A 24,624-nucleotide genomic window follows, 5' to 3' on the forward strand; every position below is an offset into this window, starting at 1 on the left:
GCAGGTGTTGTCCATACTCTGCAGGGTCTACTCCAGGACCAGAGAAAAATCATCCCTTTTGTCACAGCGTGGACATCTGGGGTGAATCAGAGAAATCTACAGCATGTCTTCTGGACAGGTAAGAACAGAAGGCTGTTTCTAGCATGTAGGTGAAGTCAGAAGCTTAAAAGATACCAGCCTTCCTCTTTTCAGAAACAGTCCTTCTCCATGAGAGCCTTACCTCTTACCCCGAGAACCTAACAGTCTCCCGTGGGCTCTGTGTCTGACCTGCTGCTCTTGACTTTCCAGCTGCTTCACATGTTTCTGCATCCAAGAGAACCAGCATAAGTGGAAAGAAGTTTTACAGTGGAAAACAGCAACCTGTGGGTCACACAGGTAGACCAGGGACACAGAGTAACACATTAGAACTGTACCTTGCAGTTACTGACTGGGGAGGTGATAGGCAGTGTCTGCACAGGACAGGATTGGGAAATGCTCTGCTAAATATAGCTCCTGGCTCAGGAAGGTGGCCCAGAAAAGGGACGGCGCCCAGGGCAATTCCTGTCACTTCCTGTTACTCACATCCTGCTGTTCTGCTGCAGCTCTGGCCCCTGGGTACCCATGCTTGTTCCCTAACTGGAAGCACCCCAGACAGACAATTCACAGCAGCTGGGATGTGTGCAGACCTTGGAACACAGAAACAGACACCACCACCCCCTAACTGGATAGATAGAGCTCAGGACAGGTTCAGGCCTCCATAGGGTCCCATGAGTTACCACCATCCAGTCCATGGCCATGACAGGGAACCTTGGCAGGATGGCTGCTACATGCTTCCTCCAGTTCCCCAATAGAACCGGGAGCAAGAAACACTGAAAGGGGGAGATGGACATGGTTCCCACTCCTATTCAAGAAACTCTCTGCAGTTGACACCCACTTAACAAAGGAAAAATCAATTTTCTCCAATAGAGTCTCACTGGGTGTATTAACCACACTTACAGGTCTTTTCTTTTTTTATTCTGATTTTTTTGTTTTGTTTTGTTGTTGTTGTTTGCCTGTTTGCTTTCTAAAGAGAAGGAAAGAAAGGACACCCTGGAAGAACCAGGGAAGAAGAAACGATGATCAGAATATATTGTATGAAAAAAATTTCAATTAAAAAGAAAAAATGAAAGAAAGGAAGGAAGTAAAGAAGGAAGGAAGAGCTGGGTGCATGGAAGGGCTGCATCACAACTGGCAGGTGTCACCAAAGCAAAGCCATTTGCTCATTCTACCCTTCCAGTACAGGAAGCTCAAGCATGGAGCAAATAGCATAAGATCTGTCAAAAAGTCTTTTGTTAAACAAAAAGTAAATCAAATATAGAAAGTTCTACCTAAAAACCAAAAATGACAAACATTCGGTTATCTTTTTCATATCTTCTGCTGCTTCATTAAGTTCAATTGCGTTCAGCTGTGGGAAACTTTAGCTGACCTTGGGTGAGTGAGTGGGATGTGCCTCCAGGAGGAAGGGAAGCTCCTACAAAAGGTACCTCTGGTTTGGGAGATGAAGCCCAGTGGACTATCTCCTGCAGCAATCTTGTGACGGTTAACCAGCATGCAGAAGTCAAAACACAAACAAGTTCTATCCAGGAGGCACAAAAACTAATCTATATGTCTAAACAAGAGAGGTTATAAAGCACTCCTTGATGGGTGTACACAGCTGACTGTAAGAGGTGATGACAAGCACATTGGTAGCACAGAAAGACCCTCCTGGTGCAATAGAATCAAAAACAAAACTACAAGTATATTACTGATAGTCTTTTTTTTTAAAGATTTATTTATTTATTATGTATACAACATTCTGCCTTGATGTATGCCCGCACGCCAGAGCAGGGCGCCAGATCTCAGTACAGATGGTTGTGAGCCACCATGTGGTTGCTGGGAATTGAACTCATGACCTCTGGAAGAGCAGCCAGTGCCCTTAACCTCTGAGCCATCTCTCCAGCCCCACTGACAGTCTTCATAAACCTAAATTCTCATGTATCTTTTCTTACAGGGCATGACATGAAAATTATTGATTTGTATCAGGACTTCTCAATCTTGACATTACTATAGCTTGAGCCAAATAATTCTTTGTAACAGGTCTGTTCCCACAAAGCTGTAATAGTTGGGTGTAGTGGTGCATACCTGTAAACCCAGCACTCCAAAGGCAGAAATCAGATCTCTGATTCAAGGCCAGCTTGGTCTATATATACTGACCTTCAGGCTAGCCAAAGCTACATAGTGAGACTGTGTATCCAAAACAAAATGAAACAAAAACAACAGCAATAACAAAAACAAAAATCTGTAGGAGTCAAGGGGCTGTGTAACAAGCATCCTGTACTCCACCCTCCCCAAAGATGCTTCAGAACCCATGTTTGAAGTCCACATAATACTGCTCATTTCTAGATTCTCAGCTATAATACTTACATAAAAGAGGATAAAATGGAAACACTCCATGGTCTTTTGTTAGGACACATTGTACATAAATATACAGTGCATATCATCAGAAGTCTGGAGCAACCACTCAGACCCTACACAACTGTAATCAAGGAAAATGACAACGATCCTTTGTTTATATATTTTAAACCTATAAGAAAAACGTATCTCAGTAAGTTTAGGTCTTTACCTCTTTGTTTGTTTGTTTTTGTTTTTTGAGACAGGGTTTCTTCTGTATGTTGCCCTGGCTGTGCTGGAACTCACTCTGTAGACCAGGCTGCCTGTCTCTGTCTCCCTAGGGCTGGGATTAAAGCCGTGCATCACCACTGTCTGGCTAGGTCTTTACTTCTTATAAAAGCTTAATAGATAGACGCTACTATGGGCAAGTTCTAGAAACAAGGGTAAAGACAAAAGAAGCAGTTCCAAGCAGAGCTTGCAGCTATGCTGTGGGGAGGGCGTTATCAATATTGAAAACCTTGCTAGAGAATGCTGGGACATTAGAAAAGCCAGTACTCTCGCTGTGAGCTATAAACAATGGTGGGGGAGGGAGAATGAAAAGGCTTTGGCCTTAGTTCTGACAGCAACCAACCCAAATTTATCCACTTTTCTCTGCCAATATTTATTAGATGAAACTCTGTATATGCTCAAGGAAACCACCAAAAACAGTACAATTAAATGGGGAGCCCTTAGGCAACGACCATAGCCCAAAGTCTGTGTGCAGTCCTCTGACCACTGGAAGTGAACCTAACTGAGCAGGGACACTGCCCAGAGCAGAGAAGTAAGAGCAGTAGCCGACCTTTACTTATAAGTCAGTGTTTGAGCTATTTATAAGTTCAACACTTGCAAGGGTTAAGTAAACCACCCCAGCAGCATGAGATGCAAACAGAAAGCAAAAGGCTGTACAGGATCCACAGGAAATTTATGAAGGGGCATATTTATTGCATACACATCTAACAACTAAGACAGCAATCTTTATGTTATGTTTACTTTATCACAATGAAAAGGCTTGGATGACAGATTCAACGCAATGCCCAGCAAAATTCTTCAAAGACCTCAAAAGAACGGTACCCAACTTCATATGAAAAAGCAAAAAACCCAGGATAGCAAAAACAATCCTGTACAATAAAAGAACTTCTGGAGGCATCACAATCCCTGACTTCAAACTACTACAGAGCTACAGTACTGAAAACAGCCTGGTACTGGCATAAGAACAGACAGGAGGACCAATGGAACCAAACAGAACACCCGGATATCAATCCATACATCTTCAAACACCTGATCTTTGATAAAGAAGCAAAAAATATCAAATGGGAAAAAAGACAGCATATTTAACAAGTGGTGCTGGCATAACTGGATATCAACATGTAGAAGAATGAAAATAGACCCATATCTATCACCATGCAAAACTCAAGTCCAAATGGATTAAAGACCTCAACATAAAGACAACAATTTGAACTCGTGATACAAGGGCCTCCAGCACCATTCTTTTTTTTTTTTTTTTTTTTTTTTTTGGTTTTTCGAGACAGGGTTTCTCTGTGGTTTTGGAGCCTGTCCTGGGACTAGCTCTGTAGACCAGGCTGGTCTCGAACTCACAGAGATCCGCCTGCCTCTGCCTCCTGAGTGCTGGGATTAAAGGCGTGCGCCACAGAGGCAGTCACCCACTGGCCCTTGCTTTACCACTGCAGCAGGCATCTTGCTTCCAAAAGAGACCTTGAGAAGGGAATCCTCATTCTAAGAACAGTGGGGACAGGGGGGGAAAAAAACAGCAGGGAGCTAAGTTTCTGCCCTCCACTGGACTGCTGAATAAATCCTTCCTATGGGAGAAAAAAAAACCTCTCCTTAAGTCACAAATTCTTGGGTTTTCAGCTAAATATCCAAATATAATCTTAATTGAAATTCCATCTTCATAATCACAGAAAGCAAAAAAAAAATAGACTGTCTTTATATTCCAGTTGTCAAGAATAATTAACTCAGTGCGTCAGTAGTGATACTCTAACTTCAAACAGACAGCAATATCAGGGAACATGACACAACAATACAGAAAAGCTGGAAAAAAATCTCTTTTTGAGTTGTTGGGTCCCCTCAGATACCAGAATATTGCATTACCATTGCTCTTGGTTACCGTCCAGAACTTGCCAGTAAGAACCTATTACTGACTTGAGTTATAAAACATGGAGAAAATCAAGTGGGTGCTAACCTGGAAGCTTCACCCCTCCTGGCTAAACTTCATAGTGCTGCAAGGTGCTATGCACACTACCAGGCAAAACCAGTAATCATCAATCTCACCTAAGATGAACCCTGTAATCTACAACAATAGTCTTAGTAAGATATGCTCATTAATACAATAGTGGCATGAATGTTATAGAAGTAACCACACACTTTCTCATTGGATTTAAGACCCACTTCATCAGATAGAATTCATTCTGGCACAGTTATCAGGACCAAAACCCTGTGACTAGTCAGGTCACAGGACTTGGAGAGAACCTACTACTATCATTCTACTAAATGGACATGGTGTTATAACAACTCCTAATGAATAATTGTTCTACCCATAGATTAGTGCATCTCAAACTCCTCATCAGAAAAGCTTCTTGTAATAGCTGTGGATTAACACAGAGACACACAAGTGGCCAACATGCAGAGAATTAAGAGTATAAAAGGGATCAGCCCTAAATGGGACAGTATGCCCCTACCACCAAGGCTTAGAGACCTTCTTAGAAAATGGATCAGGGTAAGGTAGTGGTAAGACATGTCTTTATCCCAGCATTCTGGAGGCGGAGGCAAAAACAGGCAGATCTCTGTGAGTTCTAGGCCAAGCTGGTCTACGGAGCAAGTTCCAAGACAACCAAAGCTACAGAGAAAAACCCTGTCTCGAAAAATTGGCGGCGGGGGGGGGGGGGGGGTTGCAGACTATGGGTCAGAAGGATTTTAAGAGCCAGAGGTAGCACATGACAAATAAACAGAGCTTTCCAAACACAAAAGGGCAGCTGCACATATGAACTCATAGTGGTTGTGACAATATATACAAAACCTGGACAACCTCAAACCAGACAAAAATCCCAGCACTGGGGAGTGGGGGAAATAGTCGTGAAGTTCCACTTGTTAGGATTCAGGTGTTATGTTGGCCTGCCCTATCATCTGACAGGATGTACCCAAGCAGTACCCTGGCCTAGTCTGTACACAGGGGCAGAGGTCCCTTTAAGAGACAAGCTCTGCCCACTCCTGCTCTCCCCTTCCCACTGCTCTTATGAAGGGGCAGGCAGGAGGACTTTTTCTGCTTCTTCTCTCTTCTCTCTTCTCTCTTCTCTTTCTCTCTCTCTCTCTCTCTCTCTCTCTCTCTCTCTCTCTCTCTCTCTCCCCCCCCCCCTTCTCTCCCTTCCTTTTCCTCACACCCTTCCCTTCCCCCAATAAAACTCCTCACTTGAGCTCTACCTGCATGGCTTATTCTGTAACTCACCTTGGGAACCACCAAGGTCTCATTTGTGCTGTTTTATAATACCACTCCCAGAGGAAGAGCTGTTAGTTAGCATTTAATAGCTGCTGAGGGAGGAAGGAAGAGTCAGTCTTTTTTAAGGGCGTGTGAGGTAGTTTGTATGTAATTGGCCCCCATAATCTCACAGGGAGTGGCACTATTGGGAGGTGTGGCTCTGTTGAAATGGGCAGAGCCTTGTTTAAGGAAGTGTGTCACTGTGGAGGCAGGCTCTGAAGTTTCCTATGTGCAGGATACTTGCCCAATGTTTCTGTCAACTTCCTGTTGCCTGAAAAAACGTAAGACTCTCAGCTACTACTCCAGCACCACATCTGCCTACACGCCACCATGTTCCCCAACATGATGATAATGGACTGAACCTCTGAAACTGTAAGTGAGCCATCCCAATTAAATGTTCTCATTTATAAGAGTTGCCATGGTCATGGCATCTCTTCACATCAATAAAAAACCTAAGCCGGGCAGTGGTGGCACACGCCTTTAATCCCAGCACTAGGAGGCAGAGGCAGGCAGATCTCTGTGAGTTTGAGGCCAGGCTGGTCTACAAAAGCTAGTTCCAGGACAGGTTCCAAAGCTACAGAGAAACCTTGTCTTGAAAAACCAAAAAAAAAAAAAGTCAGTGTGACTCCTGGCAAAACAGTTACACTCCAAGAGTATTTGGACACCGAACTGGATTTCTTGGGTTTAAATAAAAAAAGAAGATAAAAGTTGGGTGGGTTAGGGATGTGGAGGTGGAACAGGGAGGAATTAAAGGAGGAGTGAATATGATATAAATGCATTGTATAAAATTCTCAAAATATTTTTTAAAATGGGTTAGAAAGACGGCTCAGCCTTTAAAGGCTAAGGCTCAGAACCAACAGTAATGATAACAACAACACTGAAAGTGCAGTCTGAGAGTCAATTGGGGATGGGCAAACTATAACCTGATAACTGCTTGTTAAGTTTATTGGAACACAGTCTCCTCATTTACATACTGTCCATGACCACACAGCAGAGTTAAGGGGTTGTCACAGAGCCTCCATAGTCCAAAGATTAATCTGGCTCTTTCTAGAAAAACCTGGCTGCTAACCCCTTCTATAATTTCCTGGCAGTAAACAACTTGGGAATATAAAGGTGAATTAAAAATTGGCAGGCATGGGGGCTGGAGAGATGGCTCAGCAGTTAAGAGCACTGACTATTCTTCCAGAGGACCTGAGTTCAATTCCCAGCAACCACATGGTGGCTCACAACCATCTGTAATGAGATCTGGCGCCCTCCGGCCTGCAGGCATACATGGAGGCAGAATGTTGTATACATAATAAATAAATAAAATCTTTAAAAAAAAATTGGCAGGCGTAAATAAGGCATCTGCACCTTCTGACTCTGTTTCCACAAAGAAGAGGTCTCCATTCTGCTATGAGATGGGTCCCTGAGTGCTCCTCGTGGAGTACATACAAAGTAAACTCAGAACTAAGCCATTACTGCTATCAGGAAGATCATATCTAACTGTGCATGTGTGCACACTTACTAAATAATTTGGAATGAAAACCCCTACAGACATTTAGAAATGCCACCTATACTTCAGCATAACTTCCACAACATACCTCACCCTATTTCAAATGTAAACTTAAAACATTCTTGGAGCTGAGGCCTGTATGTTCCTCCTACTTTCTTGTATTTGTCTGAGAAAGTGACCATGTTCTCCCATCCAGGTCCATCCAACTACTTGTGTGAGATGCTCCCGATTATGCTGCTGGGAAATAGCTAGAACAACAGGGCAGAATTCAAAAAAAGGCTCTTTCTGGCCTAGTATCTCCCTCAGGTAGGGAGGCCAAAGTGACAATCAACCCCAGGACAGCCTAGAAAAACACATGGTCAGTCACTCACTGTGTAATAAAACAGCCCCATCCCTCCCAGCCAATCAATACGCTCAGAGCAAAAAGTAGTCACTGTCTCTCCCCAAAAATGCTCCTAAGGAACGGCATGATGGCACACCTCTGAGCACACATACCATGGTAATCTCAAACTCTGTCAGGTAAAGCCAAGCTAGAGGACTAATGAAACAAGGCGGATATCCACACTGAGACAGTCCTCTTCACAGTCTCACGGGTGTCGTGCAAGTCCTCTCAGGTCAGGACCAGTCTAAACTGAGCCAAAGAATCACAGCAAGTGCCTGTTGCTGGAAGTCCATCTTAACTCCTTTCATACAAAGAAAATGGATACTTAGGATAGAGCGAGGACCAAACAACAGTTGGCCCTTGTCCAGGTCACACTGCTTTGTGGGTTTCTCCTAGAGGCACTGAGTGCCTGCCAATAAATCCTGTGATAGGTGCAATGGCACACAAACTTGAGTCTCCAACACAGGTATCCTTTAGATCCATATCAGAAAGGGAACAGACCCTGAGAAGCACAGCTGTCCTACCAAATTGCCAGCCCTGACAAGGAAACCCTAACCCTAGGCCCAAGATCTTGACTACAAATGTATGAATACCTCAGGTCCCCTTAAGATGCAAAGAGGTACATGAGTAGGCTGCTCATAGATGCCAGGAGCCTGCATCTGTAAGATGAGTAGGCAGTACAGTTGCTGTGTGGTATCGTAAGAGAAAAAAGTCCTACCAATTGAGCTACCCTGTCCTCTCTAAGTCTTTAATGTAATCACATACTTGGTCCAAAGGCTGTCATTTGTCAAATATCCAGAAAGGGCCCATTTAGACCACATCCCAAGGCAGGGAAGTCAACACAGACAAGAACAAGTACCAAGGGATGACACTTCCTCTTCTACAGCCACACCTTCCTCATGTCACTCAGATATCACAGAGTCAGTTCATCTTTTTCTTCTAACCAAACTTACAATTGCTTCCTTATTCCTCTTGGTGTGTCAAAAAGATTGCTTAAAAAGAAAAGATGAAGGCATTCTAACTACAGGATTTAAGATTTTTTAAAAGACATGAAAACAGTTCAAAACCTCTTTTCCCATGGACAAACCCCGACTCGGAGGTCTTATGTACCAGGATGTGAGCGGCCACAGTAAGAGGGACTGGATTGCAGGTAGTCGAAGCAGTCATAGTGACTGAGGAGCCATTTCCCCTGGTCATGCACAGCTACAACACTATCCCACATAAGGGAAAACAGCACATGTTCCCAGAAGTCCCAAGGGATAGAACTAAAAAACAATAAAGCAGTTAACCCAATTTTGTTCAGGCATGATCTAGAAAGGGAAAGCTCACACTTCTCCCTCCAACAGACACAGCTGGAGGAAGAGGAAGAGGATACAGCTGCAATAAAGTTAAGTCTGAATAAATGATGCTCATTTCTAAAACTTGAATTCGTTGTCAGAAATATCAAAAGGTAAGGTTAGAAATCTGAGTGATGCTGGGCAGTGGTGGCGCACACCTTTAACCCCAGTACTCGGGAGGCAGAGGCAGGCAGATCTCTGTGAGTTCGAAGTCAGCCTGGTCTACAAGAGCTGGTTCCAGAACAGGCTCCAAAGCTACAGAGAAACCCTGTCTCGAAAAACCAAAAAAGAAAGAGAGAGAGAGAGAGAGAGAGAGAGAGAGAGAGAGAGAGAGAGAGAGAAATCTGAGTGCAGAACACTACCCTAGCCAAGCAGTGGTGATGCACACCTTTAATCCCAGCACTCAGGAGGCAGAGGCAGGCAGATCTCTGTGAGTTTGAGGCCAGCCTGGTCTACAAGAGCTAGTTCCAGGACTGGAACCAAAAGGCTACAGAGAAACCCTGTCTCGAAAATTAAAAAAAAAAAAAAAACACTACCCTAACATAGACAAGATCCTGGGTTCAATCAATATGGTAAGAAAAGAAAAAGGAGAATATCAAGATGTATTATCAAAAACTTTGCCCAAAGTTAAAGTTTCACTAGTAAATTCCAGTAAATATGTAAGAAGGAAATGACATAAACTTACATAAAGTTTATCAGAAAACAACAGATAACCACTGAATCTACATTTTTAAAGATGTTATGAAGCCAACTAAATCAGCACCAACACTTGACAGAAATAAAAAGGACAATTAAAGAGAGAAAGACAATGGAAGAAAGTAAGTGGGGGAGGGGATACAAGTCAATGTACTTCATGTATAGAGGCAAAACTCTTAACAAAATAGGAATGCCATATCCAAAGACTAGAACACTATTAAAACATCAAGGTTCCTGCAGGCTATTAATCCTAGCCCTCAGGAGGCAGAGACAAGCAGACCTCTGTTCAAGGCCAATTTGATCTACACAGCAAGCTTCAGGCAAGGCAAGACTATATAGTGACACCCTGTCTTTAAAAAATAAAATAAATCAATCTTCTGGAGCTGGTTTAGAGCATTTGCTTCTCTTCCAGAGGACCCATGTTCAATTCTCAGCACAGACATGCTGGCTTATAACCACTTACAACTCCAGCTCTAGGGGATCCAAAGGCCTCTTCTAGCCTCCACAGATACCATGTGGTACACTGATATATTTTCACAGAAACATATATATTAAATAAATAAAGCAGGAGACTGGGATATAGGCAGATATACAGATCAGAGAAGCCGAGTAAGAATCTAAAGAGCTAGGTGTGGTTGCTCATGCCTCTGATCCTAACTTTAAATAGGAAGATTATATGGGATCAAGGCTAGTCTGAGCTACACAGTTTGAGGCAAGCCTGTGCTACTTAGTGAGATCCTGTCTCAAAGTACAAGCGTGCATGTACGAACTGGAAATAGACTCATAAATACACAGTCACTGGACTTTTGATCAAGGAGTCAGTCATAGGTAACTATGGAATGGAATGTTTCTCCAATAAATGCTTCAGGGGAAAAGCTGACATCCATGTAGAAAACAGCAACTCTGTACCTCACAACAAATATAAAATAAACTGTGTACAGATCAAGGCTACAAAACTTCTAGTGGAAACAAAAGGGATCTTTTGGGCAGAACTTAAAAAGTTGACAAATCCAATTCCACAAAAGACTTATTCTAAAGATGCCATTAAGAAAAATAAGATGAGCCGGGCAGTGGTGGCACATGCCTTTGAGTCTGAGGCCAGTCTTGACTACAGAGCGAGTTGCAAGACAGGCCCCAAAGCTACAGAGAAATCCTGCATCAAAGAAAGGGGAACAAAAAGAAAGGGGCATCATGATCCCTGACTTCAAACTCTACTACAGAGCTAAAGTACCGAAAACAGCCTGGTACTGGCATAAGAACAGACAGGAGGACCAATGAAACTGAATAGAAAAGACCCAGATATCAAACCACACATCTTCAAACACCTGATCTTTGATAAAGAAGCAAAAAATATCAAATGGGAAAAAAGACAGCATATTTAACAAGTGGTGCTGACATAACTGGATATCAACATGTAGAAGAATGAAAATAGACCCATATCTATCACCATGCACAAAACTCAAGTCCAAATGGATCAAAGACCTCAACATAAAGCCAGCCACACTGGAAAGTGGGAAGTATACTTGAACGCACTGGCACAGGAAACCACTTCCTAAATAGAACCCCAGCAGCACAAACACTGAGAGAAATAATTAATATATGGGACCTTCTGAAACTGAAAAGCTTCTGTAAAGCAAAGGACACAGTCAACAAGACAGAACAACAGCCTACAGAATGGGAAAAGATCTTCACTAACCCCACATCAGAGGTCTGATCTCCAAAATATACAAAGAACTCAAGAAATTGGACACAAAAAGATCACATAATCCAATAAAAAAAATGGAGTACAGACCTAAACAAAGAACTCTCAACAGAGGAATCTAAAATGGCTGAAAGACACTTAAGGAAATGTTCAACACCCTTAGTCATCAGAGAAATGCAAATCAAAACAACTCTGAGATTCCATTTTATACCTGTAAGAATGGCGAAGATCAAAAACACTGTTGACAACTTATGCTGGAGAGTTTGTGGGGAAAAGGGAACACTTCTGCATTGCTGGTGGGAATACAAGCTGGTACAACCCCTCTGGATGTCAGTGTGGTGATTTCTCAGAAAATTAGGAAACAACCTTCCTCAAGACCCAGTAATACCACTTTTGGGTATATATCCAAAGGATGCTCAATCGTGCCACAAGGACATGTGCTCAACTATGTTCATAGCAGCTTTGTTTGTCATAGCCAGAACCTGGAAACAACCTAAATGTCCCTCTACCAAAGATTGGATAAGGAAAATATGGTACATTTACACAATGGAGTACTACACAGCAGAAAAAAATAATGACATCTTGAATTTTGCAGGAAAATAGATGGAGCTAAAAAACATTATTTTGAGAGTGAGGTAACCCAGACACAAAAAGACAATTATCACATGTACTTAAACATAAAGCTTCCCTTCCTTCCACCCCCTTCTACCGTCTCCCATGATTCCCAAACTCCCAATGTACTCAGCAGATCTTGTCTTTTTCTACTTTCCATGTAGATTAGAGAAATATTTACTATCTTGACTATGACAAGTTTCAATATGTGTGTCCCTGAGCAGATAGATGTATATGAAAACTCACATACCTTAAATGTATGATGCATTTCTGTATCAATTAAGCTATAAAAATCTTTTACTCTCAGCATGTGCTGGCACACTGAAGCATTCATTAAAGAACATTACCAACCTTTCTGGTGATCAGTGTGACCATACAGCATATCATCCAAGCTAGAAAGTGTATGCAAATCAAAGTGGAATCTAAAAATAAGGAATGGTGTTATGGCAGCTACAACCAGTTATGTGAATCGGCATTGCCCTGGCAAATCAGTGAGCCAGTTATGGGTACAACAAACAATCAAACTAGTTTTGGTATGATTAGATTTTTCCTGAATAGAGCAGGTCCTAAAGTTCACTCTTCAGAAGGCAGCACAAGGCTGACAGCAAATTGTACCCATGCTCTTGCCTGACACCTGAGAAACAAGTCAGCAGGGCTGGGTGCAAGGCACACACCAAGGCCCCACTTCCAAGTTCAATGTCATTTCAGCCTTTCTGCTTGTTTGTTTGTCTGAAGTCAAAGAAGGTACAGAGCCACCTCCCCAATCCCCTACCCCTCACCCCCACTCCTAATTATCTTCCAAATGTTGGAGTGTCCCGATCCTCCCTTACTAACCTTTGCGGCCATGAACAATGAGCCCATAGAAAAAGCTGTGCCAACTCTCTAAAGCAAAGTCCAGCAGGGCGGGAGTGGGCTGGACCTAGCCCTGGGTGCAGCCCTGCACAGGACACTTTTACAGCAGGCTGAGTGGAGGACGTCCTCACATCTCTCTGAGAGCTAGCACCAACAGCTCCTAGAGTTCTGTCTGAACACAGGACTCACACAGACTTCCAGTTTTCTTCAGATGGGAGGGAAGGCACACTGAGTCAGTAAACAGGGCTGAGAATTGTATTAACTTGGTAACACGCTATTTCAAGAAAATAAATCAATCACACCACTGCTCTCTGAAATATTAGGCACTCTGGGACAGATAGGATTTTTTCCACATAATTTTCTAAATAATGACACCATATTTCTAAGGTCAAAAACAATACAGACACAGAACTTGGCTCCATCACACCATAGGCACATTTATCAAAAAAAAAAAAAAAGGCACTTGGCAAAACAACTAGTTGTTAATTTCATAGACACTCTTAGAAAGAATACTATCCAAGGCCTTTCCACCTGTCATTTAGCAAAAATTCCTTCATAAAACCATTAAGAGTTTTGACTAGAACCAAATGGCAGTTATTCAACTGTCTGCTTTTATTTTCTCTGCCATTTGTAAAAAAAGACAAGTGAATATTAACAATAAACACACATTTTCATACACACGCACATGCAACAACAGTCTGCTAAAAAGCTTACATTTTGTCCATGGCAACCCTTCTGACAACCTAACCACACAGCACACCCAGACTCCAATCCACCCCACATCCACAATGCACTCTCTGCTCACCAAACCCCTGGCTGCCAAGTAGACCTGTGTCTTCTCTCTGCTTAGAGTGACTATGAGAACTGGCCTAAGCCTAGCTTTTGAACCAGCTTTGGCCCAGGCATGGGTACTGCCTCCAACAAAGCCACACATTTGGTAAACACATGGTCACCAACCTGGCACAAGGCCTGGCCTTCTTCCTGCTTCTAGATCTGGAGAACACAGAATGAATTTTAAAGCACGGAATATGTTGGGTAAAAGTTCCTCTGCATGGTTCTCACAAGCTCCTGCCACTGATCAAGGTGGGCTCTAAACGATTGCCTCACCCTGTGCCAAGAGCTGGCAACCTCAGGCCCAACACTGCTGGGCAGGGCCGTACCAACATAAAAATGCAGGTACCTGAGAAGGTGGCTGAGAAGTAGCTGGCATCTCATTGAGGTATGATGGCATGTGAGGCCATGGGTAGGCACGCTGGAGCCTAAGCTGAGCACAAAGAAGGACCCACTCCCAGAGGAGAAGCAAGGCTCCTGACTGTAGAGCAACAACACGTGGCCTACAAGATGGCTCCCAGGACCCTCAAATGCAGTTCTGTCTACCTCAGACCCAGGCCAACAGCCACAGGAACTAGGAAGTCTTTCCTAAGGGGGAAATCTGCCAAGTATGGACAGCTTTTCCCTTCTCCGAGCCAAAGTGATTGATTAGGGGTTTTATCCAGGAAATAAGAGAAATCTAAAGAAGCTGAGAAAGAAAAACGATGTTGAAATCTGGATAAAGGTCACAGTTCCTCACAATGGAACAGCCCTGATCACCCAGAGGCTGACATCTGCTGTGAAGAGATGAGAAACTCAGGGCCACCAGGGAACCACTGCTTACCCACAACCCTAAAGGCAAAACACACACAGAACTACTGAACAATTCTTCCATTATAAAGCTCCTTTATCACTCAGTTAGCAATTAAACAAAGGTATCGCCTACATATACTTACACAGTCCAGATCTTAAATTTATAATCATAATGCCTCAGCCTCCAGGTACAAGCTTACTTATCTCTTATTAAGCATATTCTTTTTGCTCCTGCCATCCCTGTGCAGATCAGATTCCAGATTCTTTAGGCTTTGTGCTTTGTTTGTGAATGTATGCATATGAGTATGAGGTGCGTGCATCTGTGTACATGAGTAGAGACTAGAAAAGGGTCTGTGGTATATCCTTGACTATTACTCTTCTTTGTTCCTTTGAGGCCAGGTTTCTCTCTGAACCTATGGTTCATGTTTTCTCAGGTAGGCTGGACGCTAGCAAACCTCAGAGAGCCTCATCTTCCTCAGAGCTGGGATGACTTGTACCAGTGACTGTCAGCTTCAGACTGAAGCTACATCTACTGCTGGTCCCTCTTGTTGAAATTCCTAGTTTTTGGACGGCACAACTACTGGTTTGACTGGCTTTCCAGCAGACCACCACTATGGGACAATTCAAACTCTGATCATATAAGTTAGTTGTACAGATTCCTCTATAGTGACCCATACTCCATCAGCTCTGTTCCTTGGAAGAACCCTGACATTCATAAAACTCCTAAGGAGAGAAAACTGCTTTCCCGACATCCACTCTGACCACAGGTGTTACTGTTAGCTCTATCTATAAAGTCTGCCTCATTTGAAATCTTTTGGAATTCCAATAAATCAGACTAAGTGCTTAGTGTCAGCATGTTAAATCCCATTACTTTTCTGCTTAGCAGGGGCTCAGTCATTGTAGAAATGAAAGGCAGCAAATGTATAGAGTATGCTTTGTACCAACCCAATACCCAATACCATGAAAGGATCCTAGTATTGTTCCCATCACACAGATAAGAAAACCTAAAAAGATAAAGACTCTTGCCCTTGGGCACAGAGCTAACAAAGAAGATTTTCTTAAATGGGACATTGTGACACATGCCTGTAATCTCAGCACTCAAGAGACTGAGGTTGGGAGATCACAAGCTCCAAGCTAGCCTGGGCTACATAGTGAGGCCATGCTTCAAAAAACAAATAAACAAGGAAGATCTCATAAAACTTAGGGATCCTGTTAGGTCCTTCCACCATATTTCCAAGGGAAAAAAGAGTCTTGAGCCCAAGTCTGAGAACTCACTCCTTTGTGTGTACAGTGGGGTTACTCTGACCTGGTTATTTCAGAGAAATTACCACAAGGATATTCAACAGCTGCACAATGTGGCCTTATGACCAAGTGCTGGCTCATGGTGGAGTGGAGGTAGCAACCAAAAGTACCAAGCCAAATTCTGAGGATATCACATAAGAATTTTACCATGGGCTCCCTTTAGAAGTCTGGTGACACAGGGGGAAGCTGTCTCTACTCAACCTGCAAGACAGGTGGTGGGAAGAAGTACTTGGGTCAACAAAAAGAAGCTGCACATCTGAGCAGAGAAGGCAGAGAGACAGAAAGAGCTACTCCGCAGGGGAAGCCACATTAACCGCCACATATGTCCCTTCCTTAATGTGAGACACTTTTCTAACAGTAACTTAAATGACTAGCCAGACCCCCTCAGTTCAAGTGCTAGGAGGAGTTAACTTGCAAACTGTAACATCTGACATGGTAAAAGACTTACCGCTACAGATAGCACATGTTACAGAAGCTCGTGACAGGGAGACATTTATCACAAGCTGGTAAATAAAGCAGAATACAGAATTACACTTGTATGATGTAACACATCATACAGCAAACATCATAAAGCAAAACAATGTTTCTCTTGGAAAAACTAAAGGGGGGAATAAAGCTGCTGAACCATAGCAATTTGACATATCCCTTTATTTTAAACTTGTTTTAAAATCGTTACTCTGAACAAACACTTTAAGAAAAATGAATAACTAACTAACCCATCCATGGAGCCCAGTACCTAAGAGGCACAACTGTGGTTTTCAGAATGAATAAATGCTCCCAGACGCTTCTTCCCTAACTACAGTGCTTTGAAAGAAATATGTCCCCCATAGTCTCATAGGAAGTGGCACTATTACGGAGTGTGGCCTTGTTGGAGTAGGTGTGGCTTTGTAGGAGATGTGTCAATAGGAGGTGGGCTTTGAGTTCTCAAATGCTCAAGCCAGATCTAGTGTGACATTCACTTCCTGCTGCCTGCCAATCTGAATGTAGAACTCTCAGCTCCTTCTCCAGCACCATGTTGGCCAGCATGCTACCATGCTTCCCACCATGATGATAATGGATTAAATCACTGAACTGTAAGCCATTCTACAATTAAATGCTTTCCTTATAAGATTTGCTGTGGTCATGGTGTCTCTTCACAACAATAAAACCCTAAGACATTCACTGACTCTTCCCACATCTCTCTCCCTGCAAAGGACCCACATCCAGCTCTCTCTCTCTCTCTCTCTCTCTCTCTCTCTCTCTCTCTCTCTCTCTCTCTCTCTCTCTCTTCACTGACTCTTCCCACATCTCTCTCCCTGCAAAGGACCCACATCCAGCTCGTTCTCTCTCTCTCTCTCTCTCTCTCTCTCTCTCTCTCTCTCTCTCTCTCTCTCTTCTCTCTCTCTCTCTCTCTCTCTCTCTCTCTCTCTCACACACACACACACACACACACACACACACAGTGCCTGGCTGTGTTTGGGCTTTTTCCTAGCCTGCTTACTATTGACTCTATAACTAGTTATTTCATATCTCATGTGAGACATCTTCCAGAAAGTGGGAACATTCATTCACCAAATACTTTTCAGGTTTCCAATACAGATCTTGCTACAATATAAGACTGTTGGGGGAAGAAAAAGTAAAATCAAAATTTTCGAAAATTTACATGTTTTCCAATTTATTTGTTTTAGAAATCTGGTAACCAGTATAAGCCTTCCTTGCTGTCAAATGAGTACCACATTCCCCATGAATAATCAAGTTTTTGAATTTGCTTCTGTGCACAGACATACACAAAGAACCAGTGCTGTCCCTGGTTGCCTCAAAACTGCCTACCTAAACATGAGGACCCTAAATCTACCAGAAAGGATCCAAGAAAGAAGCAGCCCCACATCCTAATGCCCAAGCTGGATGAAGGAACAGCAAGACCTCTAAGTAACTGCAATCACTCAGAGACAGTCAGCCCAGAGGTAAGGTGCTAGGACCCTAAGCCTCTCGACCTCAAACTTAAGACATCCTAAAACAGTGTCACCAAGGACACCCATTACTAAGTGATGATTCAACCTCACATGAGTGGAATAAAGTATCCTCAAGAGAGGTCCTAAACCTGGCTATACCCCCCAAATCCTAGGCAGCCTTGAAATATCATTTGTAAGTTAACTTTAGAGTCCCTAGAGGTAGTACCAGCAACTTTGGAGTCCCAAAGGATGCTCCAGCACAGCTTGGTACTACTCTGAAGGAGCAGAGGACAGCTTCCTAAGCACAGCACAGGCAATCAAGAGTTCACATGGGTAGCTTCACATGATCTCCAAGAGAAGGACAGGGTCTCCAGAGGATACAGGGAGGCCCCTCCAGACACAAGACCAGCAGGCAACTGTGCATCTAGCACTTTCTAAAAGCAGTGGCGGGAGTAAGATCATGCTAGGACATGTTAGAGCAAGCAAAGATGGTAGTCAGGAGAACAGACCCTCCAGTTACATCAAGAATTAAAGAGCCACTCGAGATTTATAGCACTCCTTAAACCAAGCCGAGCACAGTTCTTTCCAAAGATTTTCTATTTCAGGAGCATTCCAGTAAAACTTGTCTTTCCTCTTTAAGGTTCAACCCAACTGGTATTGCTTCTATGACCTAAGGGATCAAATGATATGGCTATATGGCCTTGGGTGTGGTAAAATTGAGAACAATCTACAGCAACTGTGTTCAGTTAGATGTTACTCAGCAAATATAAAAATTGTAATATTTCAGAAATGTAATGATACCAAACTAGAAGAAGCTCCAGTTAGGAGCCAAATAATATAATAAATTAATTTACTGTTCTTGCTTCCTCACTGACTACTCAGTGGGTACCTATCATCCTGATACTAACACCAACCACTTTACCAAGCCTTCATTGTACTCATTAATTTGGAGCTCCAGGCAACCCCAAAGACTTCATTCCTTAGATGAAGAACCTGATGCTCAAAGTCACATGATTCACTCAATATCATCAGCTAGTAAGGTTGAGACAGGACTTCTTTCGGCTTTCAGAGTCTAGACTTTAAACACTATGTTTTATTGTTTCAAACTAACAAAATCTCTTTGTTGCTTCAATAAGGGAAGAAGAGAGGCTGGAAAGATGGCTCAGTGGTTAAGAACATTTGCTGCTCTTGCAGAGGGCCCAAGTTCTGTTACCAGCACCCACAACTATCTGTGATTCTAGTTCCAGGGGAGCCAAAGCCCTCTTCTGGCCACCATGGGAACCAGGTACCCACATGGTACACATATAAACACTCATATATATAAATAAATGAATAATCTTTTGTTAAAGAAAGAGCAGGGAAAGTAAGGCAGGGAGAAGGAGAAGAAGAAAAAAGAGGAGAGATACAGCCTGCTATCCAGGTCCTTTATCTGGTGAAGAAAACAGTCAAAGGCAGATTCTTGGGTTCCTCTGGGGACTTACTCTGGTTTTATTCTCCCAATTCTCCACAAGGATATAAGTTTAATAAAAAGAACTCCTCTCCCTCCCTACTTGCTGAACTTTGGCCCTCAAGTATGTGGCCCAGGGAAGCTCTGAAAAATCACCTGTTGAATCAATGACCAAGCAAAGGTTCCAAAGAACGAAACAAAGTCTATGACCAAGCAGATAGACACAAAGTCACAAGAGGACTTGAGCAACAATACTCCTAAGTTACAATAGATTAATTAACAACATTGCCATTCAAATTTCTCATATTTACAATGAGTAAACTTAAGTAACAGATGCATATAAATACAATGGAATGATAAGACATGGGGAAAATTAAAACAGTGACAAATACTGACTCATAAGAGAGATCAAGAAGTTGGCCAGAGCTGGTATGTTATACATGGAAATTCACGAAATGACCAATGCATGAAGACACCATTGAATCAATCCTCAGCACCCACATCAGGCAGCTCACAACCACCTGGATCTCCAATTCTAGGGAGAATCTAATGCCTCTGGTCTCTTTCAGCGCCTGCACATATATGCACATAATTAAAAAATAAAATAATTTTAAAAAGCTAGAGAGGTAGCTCAGAAGTTAGGAACATGTGCTATTCTTTCAGAGGACCTGAGCTGCCAGGTACTTTCACTCCAGTTCCAGGGAATATGGATACTGTCTTCTAGTCTCTGTGAGTACTACACGCACACACAATGCATAAGCTCACATAGGCACACACATATACATATAAATCTTTAAAAAGTAACATTTTTAAAAAAGAAAAAGAAGACATTGCCTGCAGTCCCAGCACTCAAGAGGCTAAAGCTGGAGCATTAACCTAAGGCCAACGTAGGCTGCATAGTAAGTCCCAGGCCAAACTGGGACAAAAAGGCCCTATTAAAAACTCTAAAAAAGGACTGAAAACATGGTTCAGGACTTAAGAGAACTTGCTGCTTTTTTCAGAGGACCCAGATTTTATTTCTAGAACACACATGGCAACTCACAACTACCTGTAATTCCAGTTTCAAGGGATTTATTACTCACCAGGCATAGACATGGTAAACAAACACATGCAGACACACTCTCTCACACACACACACACACAAAAATAAATAAATAAATAACTTAAAAAAAACTATAAAAAGGGTTTGAGGTGGGTGGTGGTTCACACCTTTATTCCCAGCATTTGGGAGGCAGAGACAGGTAGATCTCTGAGTTCAAGGCCAGCCTGGTCTACAGAGCAAATTCCAGGACAGCCAGGACTGTTACACAGAAAAACCCTGTCTCAAAAAAAAAAAAAAGGTTGGGGGGAGGAGTGGGAGGCTGGGATATAGTTCAGTGAGTAAACTATCATGCACAAAGTCCATGGCTCAATTCCTAGTACATCAGAAAATAAAATTAAAAAGTAAATAAATGAGGCCAGTGGTGCAGGCGCACATCTTTAACACTAGTACTTAGAAGGCAGAGGCAGGCTGATTTCTGTGAATTCCAGAACAGCCTGGTCTACAAGAAGGAATTCTAGAACAGTCAAGGATACACAGAGAAATCTTGTCTCTAAAAAAACAAACAAACAAGTAAATAAATCACATATGGTGTATGCCTCTAATATCAGCCTTTGGGAAGAGAGGCAAGAGACTCACAACTAGTCTTGGCTTCTTTTTTCTATTTATTTATTTATTTATTTATTTATTTTATGAAACAGGTTTCTCTGTGTAGTCCTGGTTGTCCTGGAACTAGCTCTAATATCAGCCTTTGGGAAGAGAGGCAAGAGACTCACAACTAGTCTTGGCTTCTTTTTTCTATTTATTTATTTGTTTGTTTGTTTGTTTGTTTGTTTGTTTGTTTAATGAAACCGGTTTCTCTGTGTAGTCCTGGCTGTCCTGGAACTAGCTCTGTATACCAGGCTGGCCTCGAACTCACTGAAATCCACTTGCCTCTGCTGCCTGAGTCCTAGGTGGTCTTGGCTTTTTATAAAGTCCAGGTTAGTGTGGGCTGTAGAAAATCTCTCAAGAAAACAAAGCAAACAAAACACAAATCCAAGAACAGTTCACCTACATGGTTTAAATGCCTTTCCCCAATCAGTGAGTAAACAACAAAATTAATGGAAAAGTACAAATACTCTAAGGATAATGGAAATGAAGAGAGTCATGAGGAAAGCCCAGCTAGTTAAATAAACACAAGGTAAAGCCTACAGCAATTACACCAACACAAAATACAATGGGTCCAACATCAGCATCAACAATTCATTCACAGGCCTAAATTAATCCCAAACCAACACCTAAAAGAATAATCTTAGAAATTAGAAGACAAATACTGTGTATACGAGCTAGCTTAGTCATAAAAATATAAACTTTTAAAGGTGCCACTGGGCAGTGATGGCTCATGCTTTTAATCCCAGCACTCAGGAGGCAGAGGCAGGCGGATCTCTGGTCTACAGAGTGAGTTCCAGGGCAGTTGAGCTACACAGAGAAATTCTGTTAAAAAAAAAAAATTCCAATGCCACCAGTAGAAGTAATCCTTGATCCTGCTAAAGTCAGCCTGTGACTTTATAAAGTCTTAAAAGAAAGTGCTATATAAATAATGTGCATATCTAGATCAACTATGAGAGGAGAGAGTCACCAAAAGTTTTCAAAAGAAAAAAAAACGGTCTGATTTCAAGATGCCAAAAAAAAAAAAAAAAAAAAGCCTGAACCAAGATGACACCAGAGTGAGTAGTTGGCTGCCTTTGAGGTCTTAGAACTTTGACAAAAAAAAAAAAAAAAGTATTACATAATTGTTACAAATTTGGAAGAGAACGAGTTCAAATACAAAAAAACTATATCAAAATATTAATATTCTACTGGGCGGTGGTGGCACATGCCTTTAATCCCAGCACTGGCAAGTCAGAGACAGGTGACTCTCTCTGTGAGTTTGAGGCCAGCCTGGTCTGCAGACCGAATTCCAGGACAGGCTCCAAAGCTACAAACAAACCCTGTCTCAGGAGACAAAAAAAAAAATTAATATCCTATGTTGTAAGCTGGGTGAATTATGGTCAATTTTCAATTGTCTTAGCATAAATTTTTCTGGCTTTCTCAAATTATCAGAAAAATAAACCAGATGTGGTGGTATACCCCTTTATACACCTTTAATTTAATCCCAGCACTTTGGAAGAGACAGGCAGATCTCTAAGTTGAAGGCCAGTTTGGTCTACACAGCTGGTTCCAAAAAATCAAATAAATAAATACACATATAAATAGTCTCTGTAAAAAAAAAAATGTTAATATATAAGCAGCAACACTTTAAAAACATTTCATTTAGACCTTGCTTTGGCTTACATTACCGAATTCTGTTATTCTCCAGTCACAGCCACAGTACTGCCTTTAGCATGAAATTCAACATTTACCAGAAATCCCTTAAATCAGGAAGGGTATGAGAAAGTCTGAACTACTTCATGCCATGTTCCAATGAAAAAGAAAAGCAATCTTGGAAAAGGGTGTGTCTTAGAATCTTACCGTGAAACTGTTGTTGACATTTTTGGTGCTGGATTCTGCCACGCTGGCATCAGTCAGGTCTACCTCATCAAATATGATCGACTGGAGAGATACAAACAGAGGGTCTCAGGTAAGCCAGGGCAGACATATTCCAAGCACTGGTGGTGCTATCCACCACTCTTCCTACTCATCCCTACAAGCCCAGGTTCCTTGAAAACTCAGCATTTGATCATTCCACCATGTGAAACTCATGCAACCACCTGCCTACCTGCCTCTTCCAAAGAGCATGTTTCACAAGTATTTTGTGACTTTCAATCCACAGAGTTCATCAATGGGTACATTACAACAGCAATGCTGACATTTCTTTCTATACTTGTTTTTGGAGCAAACAAAACCAGAGCTTCCTTTTTTAAATTTGAGACAGTAAGTCAAGGTTCAGAGTCAGAGGATTTCTCTGGCTTGGATTTCTCCAGCAAGCACATTTAGGAGAAAAGTTCCAACTAAAACAAAAACTACAGGGAGAAGAGACAGGCCCTAATAGGAGGAACCCAGCCATAAGGAAATCAGGGAATAGGGCACAGGAATTTAATATTAGAGAGGCCCAGTCAGATTTAGGGATGCCCTGAGTTCCCATCCTCTCTCCACTAAGGTCCAAGCCACAGCCCCCTCCTCCTGGAACCCCTAGAGAAAAGATTAGCAACTACGAAAATCTTCCCCACCCCCACCAATAGGACTGAAATAACCATGGCTGTGGTCAGAAGCCTTTCTAAACATGTTGCCTTGTTCCATTTCTAATTTCAGCAAACTAACTCTCCAGAGATGCTTTGCAAAATGACTCCAGATTTTTCTTAATGCCCAAGTATCAGAACTGCCACCAATGCTGAGACAAAAGCACAGGTGTTAGGACTACCAGCCCGCACACTGGGATTTGAAATCTGACAGTACATTCACTGGACCAGAGCAGCAGCATCCCAGCTGCTCCTCTGACAACATCTGCCTGCCTGGGGAATCCAGCTTTGAGTCTTAACATAGCCAGGACCTAACCACCCAGGGCCAGCTGCTGGGAAGCTTTGAAATAAAGACCTGAATATTTCTGCTCACACACTAAAATGCCCAATGACCTGAGGAACTCTAAGCCTGTAATAAAAGATCCATGAGCCTGTGGTACCCTTCTTTCTGAAAGGAAACTAACTGTAATAAAGTTAGTTTTGTGACCATTTTTCCATTGTTAAGGGACATGAACAAAAATAATTTTTACAAGAAATAAAGCATGCGTAGTGACAAATAAAACCTGACACCTAGTATTATAAGCCAGATAAAAATAGGACTGTAGTTCAGTGGTAGAATCTGCCTAGCACATCCAAGGCCCTGGGTTCAATTCCAGCATGATCAAAACAAGCAAAAGAACAAACAATAAACAAATAAAACAAAAAAAAAGCTAGAAATAACTGATTTGCAAGAATTCATCCTATGCACAAGTGCTCAGTCCCTAAATGATGGCTCCTGAGTTTGATCCTCTCACAGGGCCTTACCTTTGCAGTTTTAGCATAGTACAGTGTTCGTCCTCGAAGCTTAAAGTACCTCCTTTTGGATCGTTGGAACGAGTTGTTCTGTTTGGTCAACATGCCCTCTTTAAGGATGGTCTGAAAGCATAGAAGCACACTGTGAGCTTGCATTTCTGAGGTGCCCGTCGCCCTGAAACACTCTGTCATGACTGAGGAGCAAAGTGTGCCTCTAAAGGGCTAGGCAGCCTACCAGAACAGTTTTCATTCTCTCCCAGACCTTGACCTCTATGCAGGCTAAGCTCTGTGCTGCAAGGC

General features: G+C 42.3%; 1 protein-coding gene across 2 annotated transcripts in view; it reads right to left on the reverse strand.

Annotated features, from left to right (window-relative positions):
• Dgkd (diacylglycerol kinase delta) overlaps positions 1 to 24,624 on the reverse strand; it is a 99,121-nt gene that overhangs the window by 42,390 nt on the left and 32,107 nt on the right. For both annotated transcript variants that reach the window (XM_075951289.1, XM_075951288.1), the window contains exons 2-3: positions 24,337 to 24,447; positions 22,826 to 22,906 (exon numbers count right to left, since the gene is read on the reverse strand). In XM_075951289.1, the coding sequence (XP_075807404.1) occupies positions 22,826 to 22,906; positions 24,337 to 24,447 (192 nt within the window). The remainder of the gene's footprint in view (positions 1 to 22,825; positions 22,907 to 24,336; positions 24,448 to 24,624) is intronic.

This window comes from Microtus pennsylvanicus, chromosome 17 (assembly GCF_037038515.1).
Source record: "Microtus pennsylvanicus isolate mMicPen1 chromosome 17, mMicPen1.hap1, whole genome shotgun sequence".
NCBI lineage: Eukaryota > Metazoa > Chordata > Mammalia > Rodentia > Cricetidae > Microtus > Microtus pennsylvanicus.